This window comes from Ursus arctos, unplaced genomic scaffold (genome assembly GCF_023065955.2).
Source record: "Ursus arctos isolate Adak ecotype North America unplaced genomic scaffold, UrsArc2.0 scaffold_12, whole genome shotgun sequence".
Classification (NCBI taxonomy): Eukaryota; Metazoa; Chordata; class Mammalia; order Carnivora; family Ursidae; genus Ursus; species Ursus arctos.
In genome coordinates this window covers 60,083,645-60,103,377 of record NW_026622786.1, presented here as the reverse complement: position 1 = coordinate 60,103,377, position 19,733 = coordinate 60,083,645, and the positions used below count along the sequence as shown (strand labels likewise).

Sequence of the window (19,733 nt, the reverse complement as noted above, 5' to 3'; positions counted from 1 at the left end):
CTTGAGGAAAGGAAGTGAGAAAATACGCATCGAGTAACCAGTTCAATGCATGAGACATCAAAAGGCTCAACAGATAGTATTTGGTTGAGTGAATTAACGAACTGACACTTCTGCGGCAAAATGCTCAGAATAAGTACAGCAAAAACAGAAGGTCCTTTGTCCCATTACCAAGTCCTAACATCACACCAGCTGCCCACAGCATTCTGTAGCCTCTAATTCGATTTATTACTATGGAAGTTGATGTTTCAATTTACCGAACCCAGCTGTATAATAAATAAAAGTACCTCCGAGGACCATCTTTGCAACTTAATGTCAGCGCAGCAGTTCAATGCAGTTTATTTAATCTCGCCTCTAAAACAAAAGTTGCAGTTTGTTGCTTGTAAATCTGTTCTTCCTGCAACCCTTCTGAGATATGCAGACACCTGGCTGGTGCTTTTTGCCTGCTCTTGGGCTGGCTAAGCGGCCTGTCAGAGCTCCCCGCGCTACGCTCCCCCACAGTTAAGAAACAGGCACTCACCTCTCCGGAGGCAGGCCGCCGTCTTCCACAGCTGCTGCAAGAGCAAGAGGCAGAGTGAAAAGGGGCGTAGGCGGCAGCCTGATGAATGTGAACTTTGTGCATTGCCCTGACCCCAGAGACAAAATGAGCGGCAACTCACTGATGCCCCAAGCCTCACCCCCCCCCCCCCCCCACACACACCCAGGGGACCCTCCGTCCTGCGGTTCTGCGCTTGCCACACTATATGGTGCTGCTTTACAGATACGATCTTGATCTTTCGGGATAGACGTTGACCTTCTGGAGCCCAGAACTTGTGTGGGGGGGTTCTCTCTTTAATTCTTGTGTCCATCACAGGGCCCAGGGCAGAGCGTAGCTGCCCGACACAAGCTTACGATAAAGATAACGGTGCCTTTATTGAGTGCTTAGTTCGGGGCATTGTTTAAACCCTTTCCGTGACTCATCTCATTTATCCTCACAAAAATCCCGTGAGATGAGGGTTACTTATCCCCGTTTTACAGATAAGGATAATGAGGCTCAGTGCGGAACGTGCCTAAACTAAAATCGCTGGGAGTGGGGGAACTGGGATTTACGAAGGCCATGTTATTACGGAAGACTTGGTGCATTGTTCCACATTCTCTGACAACCTTCTTCGCTCTCCGAGAGAAGGTTTGACGTCTGAATTATTTAAAGTTCACAAAAATCATACTTAGCCCTCTCGGTTATGGAGGTGGCCAAATTATTATTAAAGTATACTAATAAGAGAGCTCTTTCTTTTTCTTTGCCTTTTTTTTTTTGTAAACCAGGCAAAGAACTTTATTAACTTTGTTTCAAACTTCTCAGGCTTCTTCAGTTTAATTACCCGCAAGGAATGAATAGTGTCTAAGCAAAAACTGAAAAGCGCGGCAGTGTCCAAGGGGCTTGGGCTTAAAAATACTAGAGATCGAGAGTCCTTCAGATCCATGAACAAAATTTTAAAAAGCAGTCATCATATAAAACAGCAGCTCCCAGTCACTTCTTCAAGTTTTGTCTTCTTCAGAAATTGACTTAATTCCGTTTGCTTCATTCTGGAAAGCTTTGTCGAAATTCTCTACAAGATCTGGACTTTCTTCCTCCTCCTCCTCCTCTCTGGTGGCAAGTGGTGCTTTTCCGTCCATGCGATGTGTGGGCAGAGCTTCAGCCAGGCTTCTTCAACTAGTCACTCTGTGCACCGAGCTGGTTTAAGACACTGGGAAGCATTTCTGCCAGCTGCTTCCTCCCAGCACGGCCTGTGATGGCGAAAGCCTTCGCTGCCCCCGATGCCTGAACTTCAGGCTTGGGAAAAGGGATCGCAGCTCCTTGTTTTGTGAACATACTCACTTCTGCAATACCCAAGATATTGTTTACCCTTAACTTCTTTAAGGAGGACTAAGGTTTTGGGCACCTGGGTGGCTCAGTCGGTTAAGCAGCTACTTTTGGCTCAGGTCATGATCCCAGGGTCTGGGATTGAGCCCCGAATCGGGCTCCCTGCTCAGCAGGGAGTCTGCTTCTCCCTCTGCTCCTGCCCCACCCCGCTCATGCTCTCCCTCTCTCTCAAATAAATAAAATCTTAAAAGGGGAAAAAAAGGAGAACTAAGGTTTTATCATCTGCTGTAACTGTTCTATGAACCACCTTCTTCCGGCAAGCTGTTCCTTTCCCACCAATGCACACCTGGGCTTGCAGTCTGGCCAGTTTCTCTGGTTCATGATGGTTTCTCTCATCTTGGTGGGGCGGAAATGGGACCGCAGGGGACTAGGGCTGGCACTCAGGGGGTCTTGGCCAAATCAACTGAGATTCAGTGTATGCACAAAGGGACACAAAATGGCAGCCAGAGCTCTATTTCTTTACCTAGAACTTTCTTCTAGGATAAGACTTAAGATGACTTACAGCAGTGGTTCTCAAAGTGGGGTCCCTGGACCAGCAGCGTCAGCATCCCCCCGGGGAACTTGTTAAAAAGGCAAATGCTTAGGCACCCAAGCCAGACCAAATAAATCAGAAACTCTGGGTTTCTGGGTCAAATGAGCAATACAAGACAGGATCAGCTGAGTGTACCATCTGCTGGCACTTGTGGCCACAGTAAGACAAATGTTAGCACAGCACTACACAGCACCCCAAAGTCTGTGTTCCCCTCATGTTTCATTAAAGCAAACATAAACAAAGGCATTTGAAGTGTTGACAAGATCAGAGCAGGGTGCAGGTGCAGAGGGAATGAGAAGGTGTTTGTTCCTTTGAGTAGCAGAGGAAGACACAAAACAGCACAGAAAAAGGACTTCCAAGGACTCTTCAGTTCCTGGAAAGGGCCAGTGGGGGCAGGGGTGGGGGCTCTTCAACTAATTACTGAAGGCAGATCACAGAGGCCTGAAGGACCCCCATTAGGATCACAGGTCAAGTTCACACTGCCGTTCCTCCCTTTTCACTCCCTCCCCTCTCCTACTGCATGGATTGTGTTGACAACATAGGCTTTGTAGGAAACACAAAAGCTCCCTGCTCCCTGCTTGACTACTTTTCTTTTTCTTCCTCTTGGACAGATTCCCAGTGATCAAATGCAAAGCTCTCAGGGGAAGCGGGCTGGCCCGGGAGCGATAAGGGGCCAATTCCAGCAGATTTGTCATTTCACGGGCAAGCTGCCACAGGCTCTACGTGAAATAACCAGCGACGGATGTCCAGCCCCATGGAAGAGCAGTTGGGCATTATCACCCGGGAGCTGACGCGGAGAGGGAGCTAATGGGGGGGGGGGGGCACAGGAACTGGGGCTGTGACTCCCACTGGCGGGCTGTGTGCGGGGGCCCGGCGCATTTCCTTACCTTCCCTGTGGGTCTCGGAAATTGCAGCTGCCTGCCTCCGGAAGGCCTGGAGGTTCACGACCGGGGGTTTCGGAGGCTTTGGGGGAGGAGGACCCAGGGACTTGATGGAAGGCAGTGGTTTCGTTTTGAGAAGTGGGTGATGCCTCTCAATTGGCCGTTTCTCTGAGCATGGATTAAAAAAAAAAAGTTGCCGGTTATTACTATTTCCATTTCATGGCTTCTTGGGTGAAACTGATCAGCCCTTGCCTCAGTCTCTCTCCCCTCTAATCTATTCTCCTCCTCCTGGTCGGAGTGCCCGGATCGAAATGCAAAGCTGATCATGTCACCAGTCCACTGCCCAGAGGGAGAAGCCCGGCTCCCTCGGCGGGACGTCCACGTACGGACTCCAACCTCTGGCACGTGAATACCACATGACCCCAATCCACATTCCCAGAGTCTTTTCTTATCACACTGTACCATCCTACTTTCCCAACCTTGAGCCCAAATACCTTTCGCTCACACCAATGGCTTCTCAGTTCTCCAAATTTGATTTAAAAAGCCATCGTCTATCTAATCCTCCTTGGTTCTGGAATGCTGTTCCCTCGCTTCCTTCTTAGAAAGCTCCGACTCATTCTTTAAGGCCCTGCTCCAGTGACACCTCCTCCGGGAAGCTTTCACTGATTTCAAAATCAAGGTGAGAATTGACCACTCTCTGTTTTGTACCCGCGACGTATCGTTAAGCCCTCTCTATCAGTGTTGTGGCCTATTAGACCGGCAGGTCCATCTTCCCATCGAGTGATGGCTACTCATGACCCAGGCCGTACTGATCTCCTGCCAGCATCAAGCACGGTGCCAACACCCGAGGAAGTGGATGGTGACTAGTCCCCAAAAGGATGCTTCCAGCACTCAGGACATGCAAATAACATGAGGGCTGTAAAGAATTGATCTCCGATTTGCAGGACTCATAGCCGGGGACAAGCCTCCAGGCTAACTCTGAGGTACATGGGCACCTGTGGATTTTGTGGTTTTGTGTCCTGGAATTTTCCAGGATAGTCTCAATTTCGTCCTTCTGTGCTCAGAAGCCAAACTCCAGCAGCAATTCCAGTATTATGTATGAAAATCGTATGCTGACAATAGCACAAAACCTTGTATGACCCAAGTGCCGTGGTTTGGGCTTCACATCATATAGTGGTTGACCACGTGGACCATCCGCGCTAAAAATAAAGACATTCGCCAGTGTCTTACAAGTCCCTCGGTACAACTTCCTCAGAGCCCTGCTGCCCTCTGGGAGCAGGGAAAGCTTCCTTCTTGCCCCACCAGCAGGGCTTACATCAGTCACAACCAAGCTCCTCTCTTCTTAGGTTTTAATTATAAGTCACGATGTCAGAAATTTCAGTCTTTATCCAATGAAGAAGAAGAGGTAGTGAAAATGAATGATCCCTTACTACTGGCTCCTAATTTTTACCAGGCGCTGTGCTAAGATATGGACATGGCTCATCTCATTTAATCCCCTCGACAGCTCTGTCAGGTAGGCGAACCTTCCTTCGTTCCTTCCTCCCATTCTTGCACCTTTCCTATCCCTTCATCAATAACTATTTACCTACTATAGTCCAGGCATCGTTCTAGAAGCTGGGTATAGAGTTAAGAACAAGAACAGATAGAGCCTTGCCCTCAGGAATTTTCATTCTAATGGGAGGAGACTGACGAGAAACACACAAATGAGGTAATCACAGGGACCTGGCAGTTCTATGAAAGAAATAAAACAGGCTGATATGAAAGAGTGCCAGCCGCTGATGGTGAGGCAGTGGTCTTCAGATAAAGAGGTTAGAGAAGGATTATCCGAGAAAGTGTCACGTGAACTTAGACCTAAATGTAGCTGCAGAGAGCCCAAAGAAGAGTTTTGCTAGGGAGAGAAATAGCAAGTGCAAATGTCCTGAGCGTAATAAAGTATCTTCGCGGAATAGCAAGAAATCCAGTGTGTCCACTCGTGAGCCAGGGGGAGATGGGCAGCAGTAAGTCAGATACATAAGCAGGGCCCAGAAGGTGCAGAGCCATGAAATCAGCAGGAAGTAGTTTAGATTCTTTTCTAAGTACAGAGAGAAGCTACATATGCTGGTAAGCAGGAGATCCCTCCACCCATCCGTCCGTCCATCCATTCATTCAAGTATTCAATAAATAGTGTTTGAGGACCTATTGAAACTGACCTTGTTCTTTCAGGTGCTGGGGATATGGTGATAAAGAAGACAGTTTATATCCTTATGTAGCTTACATTTTACTGAGCTAAACAAACAGATATGTAACAATATACCAGGTAAGGATGGGCTATGAAGAAAACCAAAACAACATAAGAAGACAGAGACTGATGGAGGTGGGGTGGTTATTTTAGATGGTGACTCACAAATGCCACTCACAACAGGTGACACTCAGCACAGACCACGATGAAGTGAAGGAGTGAGACATCAAAGACCTGGGGGAAGCATGTATCAGTGCAAAGGCCCTGGGGTGGACCTAGCTTGGTTTATCTAAGGAAAGCAAGAAAGTTAATGTGGTAGAAGGAGAGGGTAAGAGAGGTAGGAAGGGCCGAATGTCAGCAGCTGGTGTAGGATGGCTAGAGTTGCATTTGAACAGGGGAGTGATGGGATCTAATTTGTACTTTAGAGGATCACTGTGCCTGCTGGGAGGAGAACAGGGTGGTAGGGAGCAAGAGTGTGGAAGTAGGGAAACCAGCTGGACCACTGTGGTCCAAGTGAGAGATGACAGCGGTGTGCATAGGGCAGAAATGGACCGAAGTGGAGGGATACAGAACATATTTTGGTGGTAGAACCAAGAGCTTGCTGATGGAGTGGATGCAGAGAATGAGGGGGAGAGAGGAAGAGCGTATGGCTTCTAGGGTTTTGGCCTGAGCAACTAGGAGGATGGTTGTGCTGTTTACCAAGTGGGGGCAGATTAGTGATGAATCCAATTTACAGGAGAGCAGACCAAGCTGTAAGAGGTTAAGTAGACTGCCCAAGTTCATACATGCTGTATGCTAGGATTCAAACCCAAGTTTGCCCAAAGTGTCTCTCCATAGAATCCCAGGAGATTAAGCACTTTACCCAAGCCTGAAATTACAATTTGGCAGACGGGCCTAGAATACCTGCCCTGGAATTTGGAGCAAAGCTCACCCAGATCACACGTGACCATCAGTAGGCTCTAAATTAGAAAAACACAGTGGCCCCTCCCCTAGGCCCACAGGGATTACACCTCACCTGGGGCCTGGCTGGCCAGTTCACTCTCATAGATAGGCTGGCAGGAGCCCCCCACGGGGCTCCTCTCGGGATGAGGGTTTCCTAGGCTCTTCCTGCCATGTTTAAAAAGTAGAAAAGTGGGATATTCAGGAGAGGCAAGTGATTCTCTTTGGGCCGTCAAGTGCTTCTGGGAAGGCAGGATCTGTGGTCCTTTTATTTCCAGCTTTCCCCCGTTCTCCTCTGGAGGAAGCCCTCCGCTTTTCTGCTCCTCTGGATGGAAGGCCCTGAGTACGCAACTGTCAAGGACAGAGGCTGAAGACAACTCACTTTTCTGAGATGTAACCTTCTCCCAGTTCCAGAGCTTGTCTTTGAAGCTATCGGCCACCGCGATTCTCCTCCTGTTGGTTATGTCAGCATTCGACTGACTCATGTCTAACGGAAGAGAACTTTTCTGGGAATTTACTGCAGAACCAGGAGACCTTTCCGGAGGTCCTGGGGAATTCGAACATTTCTGAATCTCACTCTGGGCCGACTTCGTTTCCTGGGGTTTAAGAAGCTGGGGTTCAGCACTAGAACAGCAGAGTGGGAGAGGATTGTGGTTGGATGCGAGGGGTTTCCCATTGGCCAAAATTCTTGTTGACTGTGTGCCTCCAATGTCACCCTTTTGAGAGACGCCTGCTGAGAATTTAATAGGTCCTGGAGATGGCACATCGAACTTCTGAAATTTGGCTCGAAGTTCCTTGAAGTTTCTTAACCCTTCCTAAAGCATCAGAGAAAGCAAAAAATGTCTCATTATTCTTTTTTTTTAAAGATTTTATTTATTTATTTGACAGAGATAGAGACAGCCAGCGAGAGAGGGAACACAAGCAGGGGGAGTGGGAGAGGAAGAAGCAGGCTCATAGCGGAAGAGCCCGATGTGGGGCTCGATCCCATAACGCCGGGATCACGCCCTGAGCCGAAGGCAGACGCTTAACCGCTGTGCCACCCAGGCGCCCCAAAATGTCTCTTTATTCTAGGAAAAAACCAGCGTGATGAGCTGACTTCACTGGGCATGTAAGGGGTTCTAAGCGCTGGCACAACACCATTGCTCACCTAGTGGACAGTGTCAGCTGGTGATGCAATGGTCTATGTGAGATGCAGTGAAAACAAATGTCTCCTCTTTGAAACACTTCAGATATGTTTAATTTCTCCACAACACATAACAAATAGGAGACGATACCAACAACTGCTGATAAATCCCTTGATACAAATTTTTAGTGGTACCTTGTTGCCTGTATAAGTAAGTTCTAACCCTCTTAGTACAGCATTCAAAGTTCTTCATCATCTGGTGGAATTATGGTCTCTAGGCACAGCCCAAAACAACTACCCTTAAACCGAACAGGATGATTTATCGTTTTCTAGAAATCTGTACTCTCCACCAGCCTTATGTGCTCCTGCTTCGCAAAATACCTCCTCCATCTACCTGTCAGTTGCTTTCTTGCAATTTTGATGCCCCCCTTTCTCCACGAAGATTTTCCCAGGGGGTGACCGGTAGAGCTAACTTCTTCCCCGTCTCCTCATGCTTCTATAGCTCTGTATAACTGGGCTGTTGAATTTAACTTTGGAACTAGACAAATTCTGGCTCTGTTCTTTATCATCTAAGCAAATACTCTGGGAAATGTGATATTACCTCTCAGTGTAGTCTCATCATAAAACGTTGTCAAGTGGTAGAAGGGTTGGGGCTACTGTATGTGAGGTGCCATCACAATTCCAATAAGCCGGTGATAAATAAGAGCTATTTTGAAGATGCTAGCTGATCCTTTTGTATTTTTGACTCCCCTTGGGACAGTGTGCTCTATCTTCTAAATTCAGTATGAATTCAGTATATGAAAATGGGGGTAGGAATAGCAGCTCAACCCTTGGAGCGGAGGAAGGATGTGCCCGGCATTACACGGGGAGTTGGTGGACTGGGCAAGTAGGATTGGGCTTGAGTCCTGCTCAGTGCTGTTCCCATTGCTCCCCCTTTCTCTCACTAGGTCTGATTTAGTTTTGTGAGCACATTTTGTCATCTTTGGTCTCCCCAGGAGGTAGGAAGGGGTGGAGGCAAAGTGTGAGAGGACGGCTAATGGAGCCATTTCAAAGAAAGCCACTGTCTTCTCCTGATCATTTTAAAGGGCTGAGTTTCATGTAGACAGACAATCTCCAAGCCAGCCACTTCTCATTTTGCCATCTGAGGGAATGCTGGGTGACCTTTTCTCACCGTGTTTACAGTTGACTCACACCTGCCCTCTGAAGATTCAGGGAGGGAGGGAAACTGAAGAAGCATAAAGCAGGTGTCTGGGAGCTTGCTTGCATGCTTCCTCCCTCAGTTAGACCCCCCCCCCACGCACACGCACACACACACACACACGTATACATTTGTAGTTTTCTCCATGAATTGCTAAGTCTTGATTTCTGACATATATTTCAACCATCGGTCAAATCAGTTCCACCATACTTCCTCTCCCCTGACGTGAGGGAAGCCAGCAGGCGACATGGCGTTGGGAAATCTGCGGATGAGGCTCTGCTTCACCATTTTCTAGTTATGGCCTCGGGCAATTCACTTTAACTTCCATGAGCCTTATTTTCCTCACTATGAAATGGGACTCTTCTACTCACAGTTCAAGGTTATTTTAAGGATCAAAGGAGAGAGTGGTACATACCCTCGGTGGTTCATATTTTAAAAATTGTGGTAAGATACACATAATTTAAAATTCACCATCTTAACCACTTTCATATGTGCAATTCGGTGGTGTTAAGGGGACTCCCATTGTTGCAAATGTCCAGAACCTTTTTCATTTTGCCAAAGTAGAACTCCGTGGCCATCACACAATAATTCTCCACTTTCCCTACCTCCTGCCCCTGGCAACCACCATTCTACTTTCTGTCTCTATGATTTTGACTACTTCAAGTACCTCATATAAGTGGAATCATAGAGTAATTGTCTTTTTGTGACTGGCTTATTTCACTTAGCATACTGCCCTCTAGGTTCATTCATGTTGTAGCATGTGGCAAAATTTTCTCCTTTTTAAGGCTGAATAATATTCCATTGTACGTATATACCACACTTTGTTTACCCATTCGTCAGCTGGTGGACACTTGGGTTGCTTCTACCTTTTAGATATTTTAAATAATGCTCACACGGAGATGGATATGCAAATCTCTCTTTGAAACCCTGCTTCCAATTCTTTTGGGTGTTTGCCCAGAAGTGGAATTACTTAATCATACAGTAATTCTATGTTTAATTTTTTGAGCAACCACCATACTATTTTCCATAATGGCTGTACTGTCTTATATTCCTACTAACAGTATGTAGGATTCTAATTTCTCCACTTCTTCTAACACGGTATTTTTACAGTAGCTGTCACAATAGGCGTGAGTGGTCAGTGGGTAATATTTTTAAAGAAATGTAAAGATGATTATTTTTAGCTCTTCACCATCTGAAGCCGCATGAGCTACACTTATTATTGGGTGGTTGATTTTAGTCTCTGCAGGGATGATTAGGAAAAGTCCTAGCAGGAAATAGAATTATGGATGGATACTCTCCAAACCCAAGTCCTGTGTGAAGATCATTGGTTCAGGAGGAAGCAAGCCTGATTATACCTGGTCTATTCCTCTTTCGATGCTCATTGAGTGTCTATGATGTGGGCAAACACCATTTTAGACAGACAAGGGCTCAGCTATAAAATATTACATTCTATGGTCAGGGAGAGGCAGAAAATAAGCAAATACACATGAAAATATTAGAGACAAATGCCACATGGAGAACCAAATAGCTGATTCAATAAAGGGTGGCTGGGTGCCCACCGAAGATTTTCTGAGCTACCAGAGCAAAGTCATTCCCTTCTCTGGGCTTAGTCGTCTATCACATGAGGCAGTTGGCCCAAATGATCTCCCAGGGCCCTCCAGCACTAAAGTTTGGGTTTCACTTTCCTTATTATGGGACATAGATGTGACACAGTTTGTTGATTATTCATTACCCCTGGAAGGGAAGTGAGGGTGGAGGGCATGAGGCAAGGTGCATGAGGATGGGTTGGGAGGTGCCCAGGGGTCATTCCAATGAAAACCATGATCCATTTTTCTGGGCCCATAGAAGGTCGTCTCCACATTCTACTGATGTCAAGATTTTTGTTGTTGTCGGTGTTGTTGTTGTTTTGTTTGTTTTAAAGTAGGTGTCACGCCCAGCATGAGCCCAACATGGGGCTCAGATTCATGACCATGAGCTCAAGACCTGAGCTGCACTCAAGAGTTGGACGCTTAGCCAACTGAGCCATCCAGGTGCCCCAGTGATATCAAGGCTTAAGAAGCCCATGAGCCTGTCCCTTCTTCATGTCACAGCCACTGCCTCCGAGTCCTCCTCACACATTGCAATGACGTCCTCATGGTCTGTCTGCTTCTACTCTGGGTCCCTCCAATCCACCACTTACCCAGCTATTAGACAAAGCTGATAAAAAACATACATCTAATCAGGTATGTCCCGTATTTGAAGTTCTTCAATGTGGCTTCCCCCCAAGATTTCACATCAACGGAAACTCTTTTGCTTAGCACGTAAGTCCCTTCCAAATCCCAACTCTGTTCATTTCGGACATGATAGCGGGCCCTTCCCCAAGATGCTTTCTTCCTTCTGGCCTCATTGAATTACCCATGTGCTCCCACCTATTCTGCTTTTTCATGCCTGGGCCTTTGACTGTACTAGTTCCTCTGCCTGGAAACCCTGTCTCTTTCCCAATTTCTGGAATTAGCACACAACTGCTTGTTTACGATTCAACTCACGTCACCTCAAAATGTTCATTGGTTTCCCGTTATGTCTAGGCACGAGGGTTACCACGATGAGTACGTGGTCCTGACCTTTCAGAGCTAGTGGAACGAAGGAGCAGACACAACCTGATCACTTTCATGGAGGAGAGATGGTTATTAGATACACAGCATGACATCTGTGAGAACATGGAGAATGGGCCATGATGCCAGCAGGGGTGCAAAGAAGGCTCCCTAAAGATGACTCCGCTGGAAGAGGCAGGCAGGTGAAGAGGGCAGGAAAGGTGGCCCCAACATCAAGAACAGGAACAGAGAAGGCATGGCGGTGTGAAGCAGCATGGTGTAGATGGGAATAAGCAACTCCAGGGTGCTGAAGCCCCAGTGTTCAGTATGGGAGGCTGGAGAAGAAAGTCAAGGGCAAGTCTCCTGAAAGTAATTGGGCTTAATCTTCAGAGTCAATGGGGAGCTACTGATGAGTTTGACACATGGCTAGGGCAGACTTCGATTTATATTTCATGCAGATTAGAGACCAGGAACCAATTAGGAGGCAACTAGAAGGGCCAAGTAAAAGTGATGAAGGGTGGGACTTGGGCAGTGTTGGTAGGAATGGTGAAGAGAAATGTGCAGGGGGTGGTATGGACCAGACCTAGAGGGAGGAGGGAGGACTCCAGGAAGATCCCTGGGTTTCTAAATTGGGTGAGAGGATGGATGTTGGTCCCTGAAACTAAGACTGAGGACAGAAGATAAAAGAACAAGGCAAAGATGATCAGCCCAGTTTTGGATGTGATGGTTTATCTTCTTAGGGGAGTCATCTAACAGGTAGTTATGTATGGGAATCTTTGGGGGGTTAGAAATTTAACCAAATTTCTTGGGGCACACAGAGCTTAAAAATATGAACCCTGGAGTCCAGCTGCTGAAGTTCAAATTCCAGTCCTGCCATTTATTGGCTTTACAACCCTGAGCAAATGACCTAACCTCTCTGTATTTGTTACCTTCTCTGGGATAATAACCGTACTTCCCCTCATAGGGTTGTTGTGGTAGGTAGAATAATGGCCCCTTAAAGAGGTCCACATCCTAATCCCTGAAATCTGTTAATGTCACCTTGCATGCCAGAAGGGACTCTGGGTGTAATTAAGCTAAGGATCTTCAGATGGGGAGATGATCCTAGATTACCTGGGGGGCGGGCAATGCAATCACAAGGGTCCTTATAAGTGGGATGCAAGAGACAAGCAGATGCGACAATGAAACAAAGATGAGGTTATGGGGGTTGAAGATGCTACATGCTGGTTTTGAAGATGGAGGAAGGGTCCAGGAGCCAGGGAATGCAGGTAGCCTCCAGAAGCTGGAAAAGGCAATGAAACGGGTTCTTCCCTGGAGCCTCCAGAAGGAACACAGTCCTGCCAATGCCTTGATTTCAGGGATTTGGCTTCTGCAACTGTAAGATAATAACGTCATGCTGTCTAGGCTACTCGATTTGTGGTCACTTGGTGCAGAACTATGCTGGAAATGATACAACTGTTGTGAGATTCGGTTAATCAGTACAAGTAAAGCGTTTAGAAGGCAATAATAGGTGCCCACTAAATTTTAGCTCTGGTTATTCTAGGTGGTTGTCACGACCACAGGGCTAGACGGGATGGCGGAGGAGAACCTATGCTGGCCTCAGAGCCACGGGGCGATAGCAAAGGGCAAGACAAAAGTCTGAGAAGAAACAGAGAGGCCGGAGTTAAGAGCGAAAGAGAAGAGGTGGGCAGTATTAATGAGAAATGAGTGCCCAGCAGGGGCCAGGGCAGCAGAGAAGTTCTAGAAGATAAAGAAGGAAACACGTCTAGCGGAATCTGCCAAGATGGAAACCATTCCGTGGACATCGCAAAAGAATACCACCGCCGCAGCCCGAGTGCTGGGGGCCCCAGAGGGAGTGGGAGGTGAGGGGAAAAGGATTTGTTTTTTTGGTTTTGTTTCCGTTTGTAGGAAGCTGGCATGACGAAAGGAGGGGATAGTTAGAATGGGATTCAGGGTCAACCGAAGGTTTTAATTCATCTTTCTTTCTAGTGAATCTTCCCCTAAGCCGGATCCTGGAAAGCGCGGAACTACACCTCCCGGGTGGAGCTCTTTCGGCCAGGACGTGGCCCAGCAGAGGCACGCAGGGGGGCGTGGGGGTGAGCCCCGGGGGCGGGGGCGGGGGGGGGGCACTGCGGCGCCCGGGAGAGCAGATCTCGGCGGACCAGCTATCGACGTCCCCGCGCTGAACAGAGCGCGGCAGGCAGCGTGAATGCGTTCCCACCGGAATAATCCCACATGGACGCCGGACTTGGCCCTTACCTGTAGCGTACAAGCTCCTCCCCAGCCCCTCTGGAAAGTCCTAAAATAACCTATTACAAACCCCTTTCTGCTCAAACCGGCAACAACAGATTTGGTTGTCTCCAACCAAAACCACTGACCAATACCTTCTGGTTTGCTTTTCCTCATAGCAGCTATCAGCCCCGACCTACTCTGCCTATCTCCCTCCATCAGGACGTAAGCTCCCTGCGGACAGGTGCCTTGTCAGGAGTGTTCGCTGCCTTAACACCAGTGCCTGGAAGCATATTTGGCCCATTGTGGGTGCTCAGTAAGAACTCGGTAAATGAATGAATCCTTGGCAGACAAGTCTTTCAGCAGCCCTTCAAGACGGGCACAGTGTCTTATCTGTCTCTGTACCCCCATTACTAGCACCGGGGCTCACAAAATGTTTGGGGAATGAATTGGTGAATGAACATTTAGAAAAATTAGCAGGTTCACATAATTCGTGAACTGTAACTGTACAGAATTTTGTTTTTTGTTTTTGTTTATTTCCTAAGGGCAGCTTAGAATGCACACGGAAACAAATTCTCTAATTGCTGTAATGTCAGAAGACAACCCTGAAAACAGCCCTGAAGACAGCCTTGGCACTTCTGATCTGGACTGGGCGGCTTCAAATACCTCATCTGGGAAGCAAAGGCCAAAACAATCTCAGAGATGTTGTGGGAACAACCCAAGATAAAAGACAGTGGGGTCCTCTAAACACAAAGGGTTTATCTCTTTGATATGGAAATTGACCAAGGGGGTAGCAACCAGCCAAGAGAACAAAGATATTGCTATTTTAGACACATGGGGAGGTCAGTGTGAAACAGTTATAAGCCTGAATGTCAGTTTTTTAAATGCAGTATTACTATATTTACATGAATATATTTAGCCCAGCTAGGGGACAAGACTCCATCAGACACATGTCTCTTATTCAATATTTATTTTATATCAATCTAAGAAACAATAACAAAAGTAGGCATTTATGCCTATTTCTCTCTCTCTCTCTCACACACACACACACACACACACACACACACACTCTTCATATGACATTACCACATGCTGGGCTCTATTCTAAGCACTTAACCCATTTAAACCTTATGTCTAACCCAGTGTTTTCCCAAGACACAGAGCAGAATATTGAGGCATCGAGAGCCTACAAAACCTGTCCAAGGCCACAGCAAGGAATGGTCAAAGCTGGGATTTGAACTCACACAATCTGGGTCCAGAGCCCATGCTCTATACTGGACTCCTCAAACCCAAGAATTTGTTGGTGGGTTTATATTTTTTGCATATATATTTGCATATATATACATATATATTATATATATATGTATATATATATTATATATATGTGTGTATATATATATTATATATATATGTGTGTGTGTGTGTGTGTGTGTATATTAGAAACAAGCTAATATTTGATCAAAAGAATATAAATACTGTACTATTAGCTTCCTGGGCAGTCTTTTTCTACTTTGCCAGTTTCAGAGAATTGATAACTATGTTTTCCCCCCATCCCTATCATTCTTATTAACAACTCTTATGTATAATCTCTACAATAACCCTACAGAGGGGGTATTGTTACTGCTCCATTTTACAGGTGGGCAGATAGATACACAGAGATTGAATAACTTTCCCTAGTTTACACAGTTAGAAATTAGGAATTTGAATCCAGGTCCGTTTGTAGAACTGATCTTACCTATTCTGCTAATATGTCTTATTTATAAATTTAGCTCTAATTTACAATTCGTTATCTCATACACATTTCATAATCAATTTTGCCTATGTCACACTTACTTTAGAAAAGATGTAATGAATATACCTCTAATCATATTTCTTAACAAACAAATAATAATTCCAGGAACCAATCTGCATTTGCCTTTAAAACACTCTCTCAAGCCACTTTGTTATTTATACAGAGATGAGCAAAACACTGGATCTAATGTATTGCTCTAGGGGATTTTAAAAACAAGTTATAGGACTTTGTGACTGTGTATCTTGGGTTTTCAAGGTAGTTCTCGTTTAACATAATTTAAAGGTAATACGAAGATGCAGAACCAGACAACAAAATACAATTCAGTGCTACACCCTTTCAAAATAGATCTGTAAATGAGAATCAGTCCTGTATCAAATCACTCGTCCTGACTCCTGGTTTATAAAATATAGTACAGATAGCTGCTCCCCCCCTCTCTGGAGTTTTCCCTGTCTTGGCGGTCTTCGTCATAAAAATATACATAAAATAAGTTCCAAAGGGAGAAGACACTGTTTTGATGCATATTTCTTGATTTAAGAAAAAAAAAAAAAGGTGACTCATTTCTGAATTTCTGCAAATTGCTGAATATTGCCTTCCGGGAGGGAGGGACAACAGCAGCATCAACAGCCATGGTTTATATCACACATTTCACGTTCTTCTCCTGATAAGCAAATGCAAAAGCCTTAAGGAAAAATGCAGACTCAAAATTCAAAGCCCAGAGAAAGGCAGCAGAAGCTAAGAAATTATGAGCGCAGAAAGAGAGGCAGTAAGAGCTGTCAAACCCTTCCTAAGATGGAAAGAAAGAAAAGTCGATTAAAAATAGCATCTGAGTCATCCTTCATGAATAAAAGAGCTTCGATGCAACCTTCAGTACTACAAGGGCTATAACGAGGGCAAAACGGCCTATGTTCCTGGTACCAGTGATCACTTCCAATGCCCCCAAGGAAGGGGTAGGAGCAGGAAAGCAGAGAAGGGCTGTTTGAATCCTGCCACCCACCCCCTGAACAGACACAGGACAGAAACAGTAAAAGCTCCCATCCTAAAGGTGTAAGAATCAATAACTACCCACCCCATCACCTATCCGGCCAAATTAGTACTTTTCATCCTTCAGTTTATGTAGGGGCGAGAGTGCCAGCTCTGCTAGACTTGTGACCTTGAGCAAGCTACTGAATCTCTCTGCATCTGTAAAATGGGGCTCACGATGCCCACGGCCTGGGGCTATCAGGTTCCGGGCATGTGTGTTCAAAGCCTTGTGAGCATCTGGCCCCTGGCAGGTGCTCTCGGTAAGCCAGGTTCTCCTCTAGTGGAGACCTCCATGCTGCATGCGAGGAAGGAGAGATCTAGAACTCCTCAGCTACCTGCAAAATCCCTCCTCCTCCAGCTGTGGTTCTGCCCACTGCGGACTTTCCGAGCAGCCCACCGAGTCCTGCATGGTCCTAATAAAACCACCAAGCCCCCCTCACTGCAATGCCCCTGCATCGCTATTAAAGCTGCCTAATGCCCCCATTTCTTACTAGTGGGCACTAGTGAACCAAGGCCTTCTGATTCCCTAAAGCAACAGGCCACCATGCCTCACATCTCTGTTTACCTTGGTCATCCCCAGAAAGCCAAGCCAGTTCATGAACAAAGGGCCCCATCTCCCACAGGCCTGTTTAATGTCCCCAGTGGAGCCCATTTCTCCCCCTTCCCTCACCTCCTGACACTTCCATGTAGTTCTCTGGGAACTCAGTCAGCAGTTAGCAAAATCCCTCTTGTCCTCCACGTCTCTGCTCCAGCTCAAACTCACACCTCCCCCCAAGACCCAGCTTCCCCTGATGCCCTCCCAGGTGTGGCTTTTGTCTTCTACACTCCCCTACCCCTGAGCCACGAGGGGAGTGAAGTCTTCTCTCAGCTCCTTGCTGCTGAAGCTTTCCTTCATTTCCTGAAGCTTTTGCACCGAACACTCCTCTCCCGCCAGTCCCACTCCCGTGACAATAAGCAGATTCAGAATCCGTGTAGACAACCTCCCGACAGACTGGTTTCATTCCTAATGATCTCGTCTTCCACCCCATCTCAGCCACCACTCCGCATGCATCCATCTCAGACTTCGTCGTTGCCAGTCAGTGGACCATATCCAGCGCATCAGTTTCAAGGGTCTTCCTCTTGGATCACCATCCCTTCTCTCGCCCGCTTGCCTCTTCCGGTACCCCAGCTCTAGAAGATCTCTGGCTCCACCAAACGTGATTCCCTGGGCCTCAGTACTTCTTCCCTGGCTACTCTCCCCTGTAGCCTAAAATGTCTCCCTTCTCAGACCTTGTTTGGTAATGCTCTTAGATCTGGCTGTGCCTTGGAATGTTCTGAGGACTTCCGAACTGCCCCCCTGAAACAGAATCTCTAGGGAGTCCATAGTTCATGAATCACCTGGAGTGCCTCCTGTGTGGTCAGCTCAGCACCAGGTCCAAGGAATCGATTGGGAAACAGGTCTTACGGCCTCTCCGCTGCTTGTCTCTTACAGTCTCGGGCTTCTCACCACTTCCCGTGTCCCACTGCAATTACTCGAGCAGATGCCCCATCTTCCCCAACAGTCTGTGAGCTCTTTGAAGGCAGGTAGGGAAACATACTTATCTTTGTAGAGCCCACGGGCTCAAGTGTGACACTTTACTCTTAGTAAGTAGTCAATAAGTATTTGCCGAACTAGCATTGAAAAAAACGAAGGGATTTCCGGGGTAAGGACCTAGAGGGAATGTTCTTTAAAAGGGCTATCTGAAGAGACCTACAAATTTAATCTATGCTAACGATGCATCTAAAATGCCGGCTGGATCACATCCTCCTCTGTTAAAACCTTTCAATGGGTCCCCATCATCTTGATGATAAAGCATATATTCCGTAGCCACACACAGAAGACCCCTTGATCTTTTCATGCCTCCCTCTCCAGCTTCATGTCCCACCACTTCCTGCCTCTAGCTCACCCCTCCAGTAAAACTGCGCTTGCCCCCGTGCATTTGCTCATGCTGTTCCCTCTGCCTGGAATGCCTTTTCCATACTCACTGGCCTAGCTGAACTCACCCATCTCCTGAGCTTTAGCGGAGCTATCGGCCCCTCCCAGGAGCTTCTTCCAGCGCCTAGGCTGGGCTAAGAGTACCTGCTCCCGGCTCTACAGCACTGTGTTGAATCATCTGTCTATGCAACTGCTTTCCCTGAACCCCACTTATACCGATGTCCTCAGGGTGTGGACCAGACGGTACTCTTTCCCACTCATGTTTCTGTCGCTGTGCCTAGGTACACAGAATGTAGATGACAATATTTTTTAATTGAACTGAGCTGATCAGAAAGCATTGGATGCCTTTATGGACAGAGGGAACCGCAGAGAAATTCAGAGGAATTCTAGATAAAAGACTATGAAAAGTGCACTGACTTCTGACTATGCTACACCTTGTTAGGTTAGTACGGTTCCCAGCCCTGTGCCAGCCATGTGCGGACGTCGTCTCCATTACTGTCGCCCTTACCATGGGCTTCGGAGCTGCCCCCACGCAGAGCAGCACAAAATCAAGGATCAGATTTGCTTAGGCCTGATAAAGTAAAGGACATTTTCAACTTTTCACGTTTGTGGGACTTGCTCCTGCTCTCCTAGGGAAGCTATACTCGAACATTTACCAAGGTCAAAATGACTTCGCAAAACCTCAATGCATGGGCTCTATTTCAGCCCTGGGCACACACTGTACGTTTGCTTCATTAAAAAAATAACCCAAAACAGAGCATTCCAAACATAAGAGAAAACCTCCCTGATTCCCAGAAGATTAAAGGCATATAGCCTGGCACGTGCTAAAAGCATAAGATAAAGCCTGTAACTTTCTGGAATATCTTTGGTCAGGATGATTTGTAACTCTTTACAGAAAAACAAACAAACAAAAACAAAACACTTCTATAACCCTGCACCAAATGTTCCTTCCTTGGGGCATTCTCTTGTGTATCCCGGGCTACCCTAACTTGGGCTCAAATACAACTTTTTTCCTTTTGCTTTACAATTTTTAAAAAGGTTGGTTCATTTTGCATCAACATTTCATATGGCTGACGAGAGTCTGAGCTAAGGTTAGGGAACTCAGCCCTGCGGCCCAAAGCCCGGGGTGTTTTTTTTTTAAATTTTGTTTTGTTTTGTTTTTTGACTAAAACTTTTTCTCTGGGGTGATTTTAGGCTTATAGAGAAGCCGCAGAGAGGACCCACCCGGCCTCATCCGGGTGGCTAGCATGACGCCCAAGCTGCTTCGTGTGGCACAGAGACAGGCGTCGGGGACATTACAGTGAACTCTGCTATGGCATGCCTTTCCTCCAGGGACAAGTCTTCATTCATCCACTCCCCAATTTATCGGACAATCATTTGTTG

At 46.7% G+C, this 19,733-nt stretch overlaps 1 protein-coding gene across 4 annotated transcripts in view; it reads right to left on the bottom strand.

Annotated features, from left to right (window-relative positions):
- The window catches only part of FYB2 (FYN binding protein 2), a 130,779-nt gene that overhangs the window by 93,136 nt on the left and 17,910 nt on the right, over positions 1–19,733 (bottom strand). For 2 of the 4 annotated variants that reach the window (XM_048220448.2, XM_048220449.2), the window contains exons 2-4: positions 6,544–7,282; positions 3,317–3,478; positions 518–551 (exon numbers count right to left, since the gene is read on the bottom strand). In XM_048220448.2, the coding sequence (XP_048076405.1) occupies positions 518–551; positions 3,317–3,478; positions 6,544–7,282 (935 nt within the window). The remainder of the gene's footprint in view (positions 1–517; positions 552–3,316; positions 3,479–6,543; positions 7,283–19,733) is intronic. The other 2 variants (XM_048220445.2, XM_048220450.2) reach the window with 2 other exon arrangements.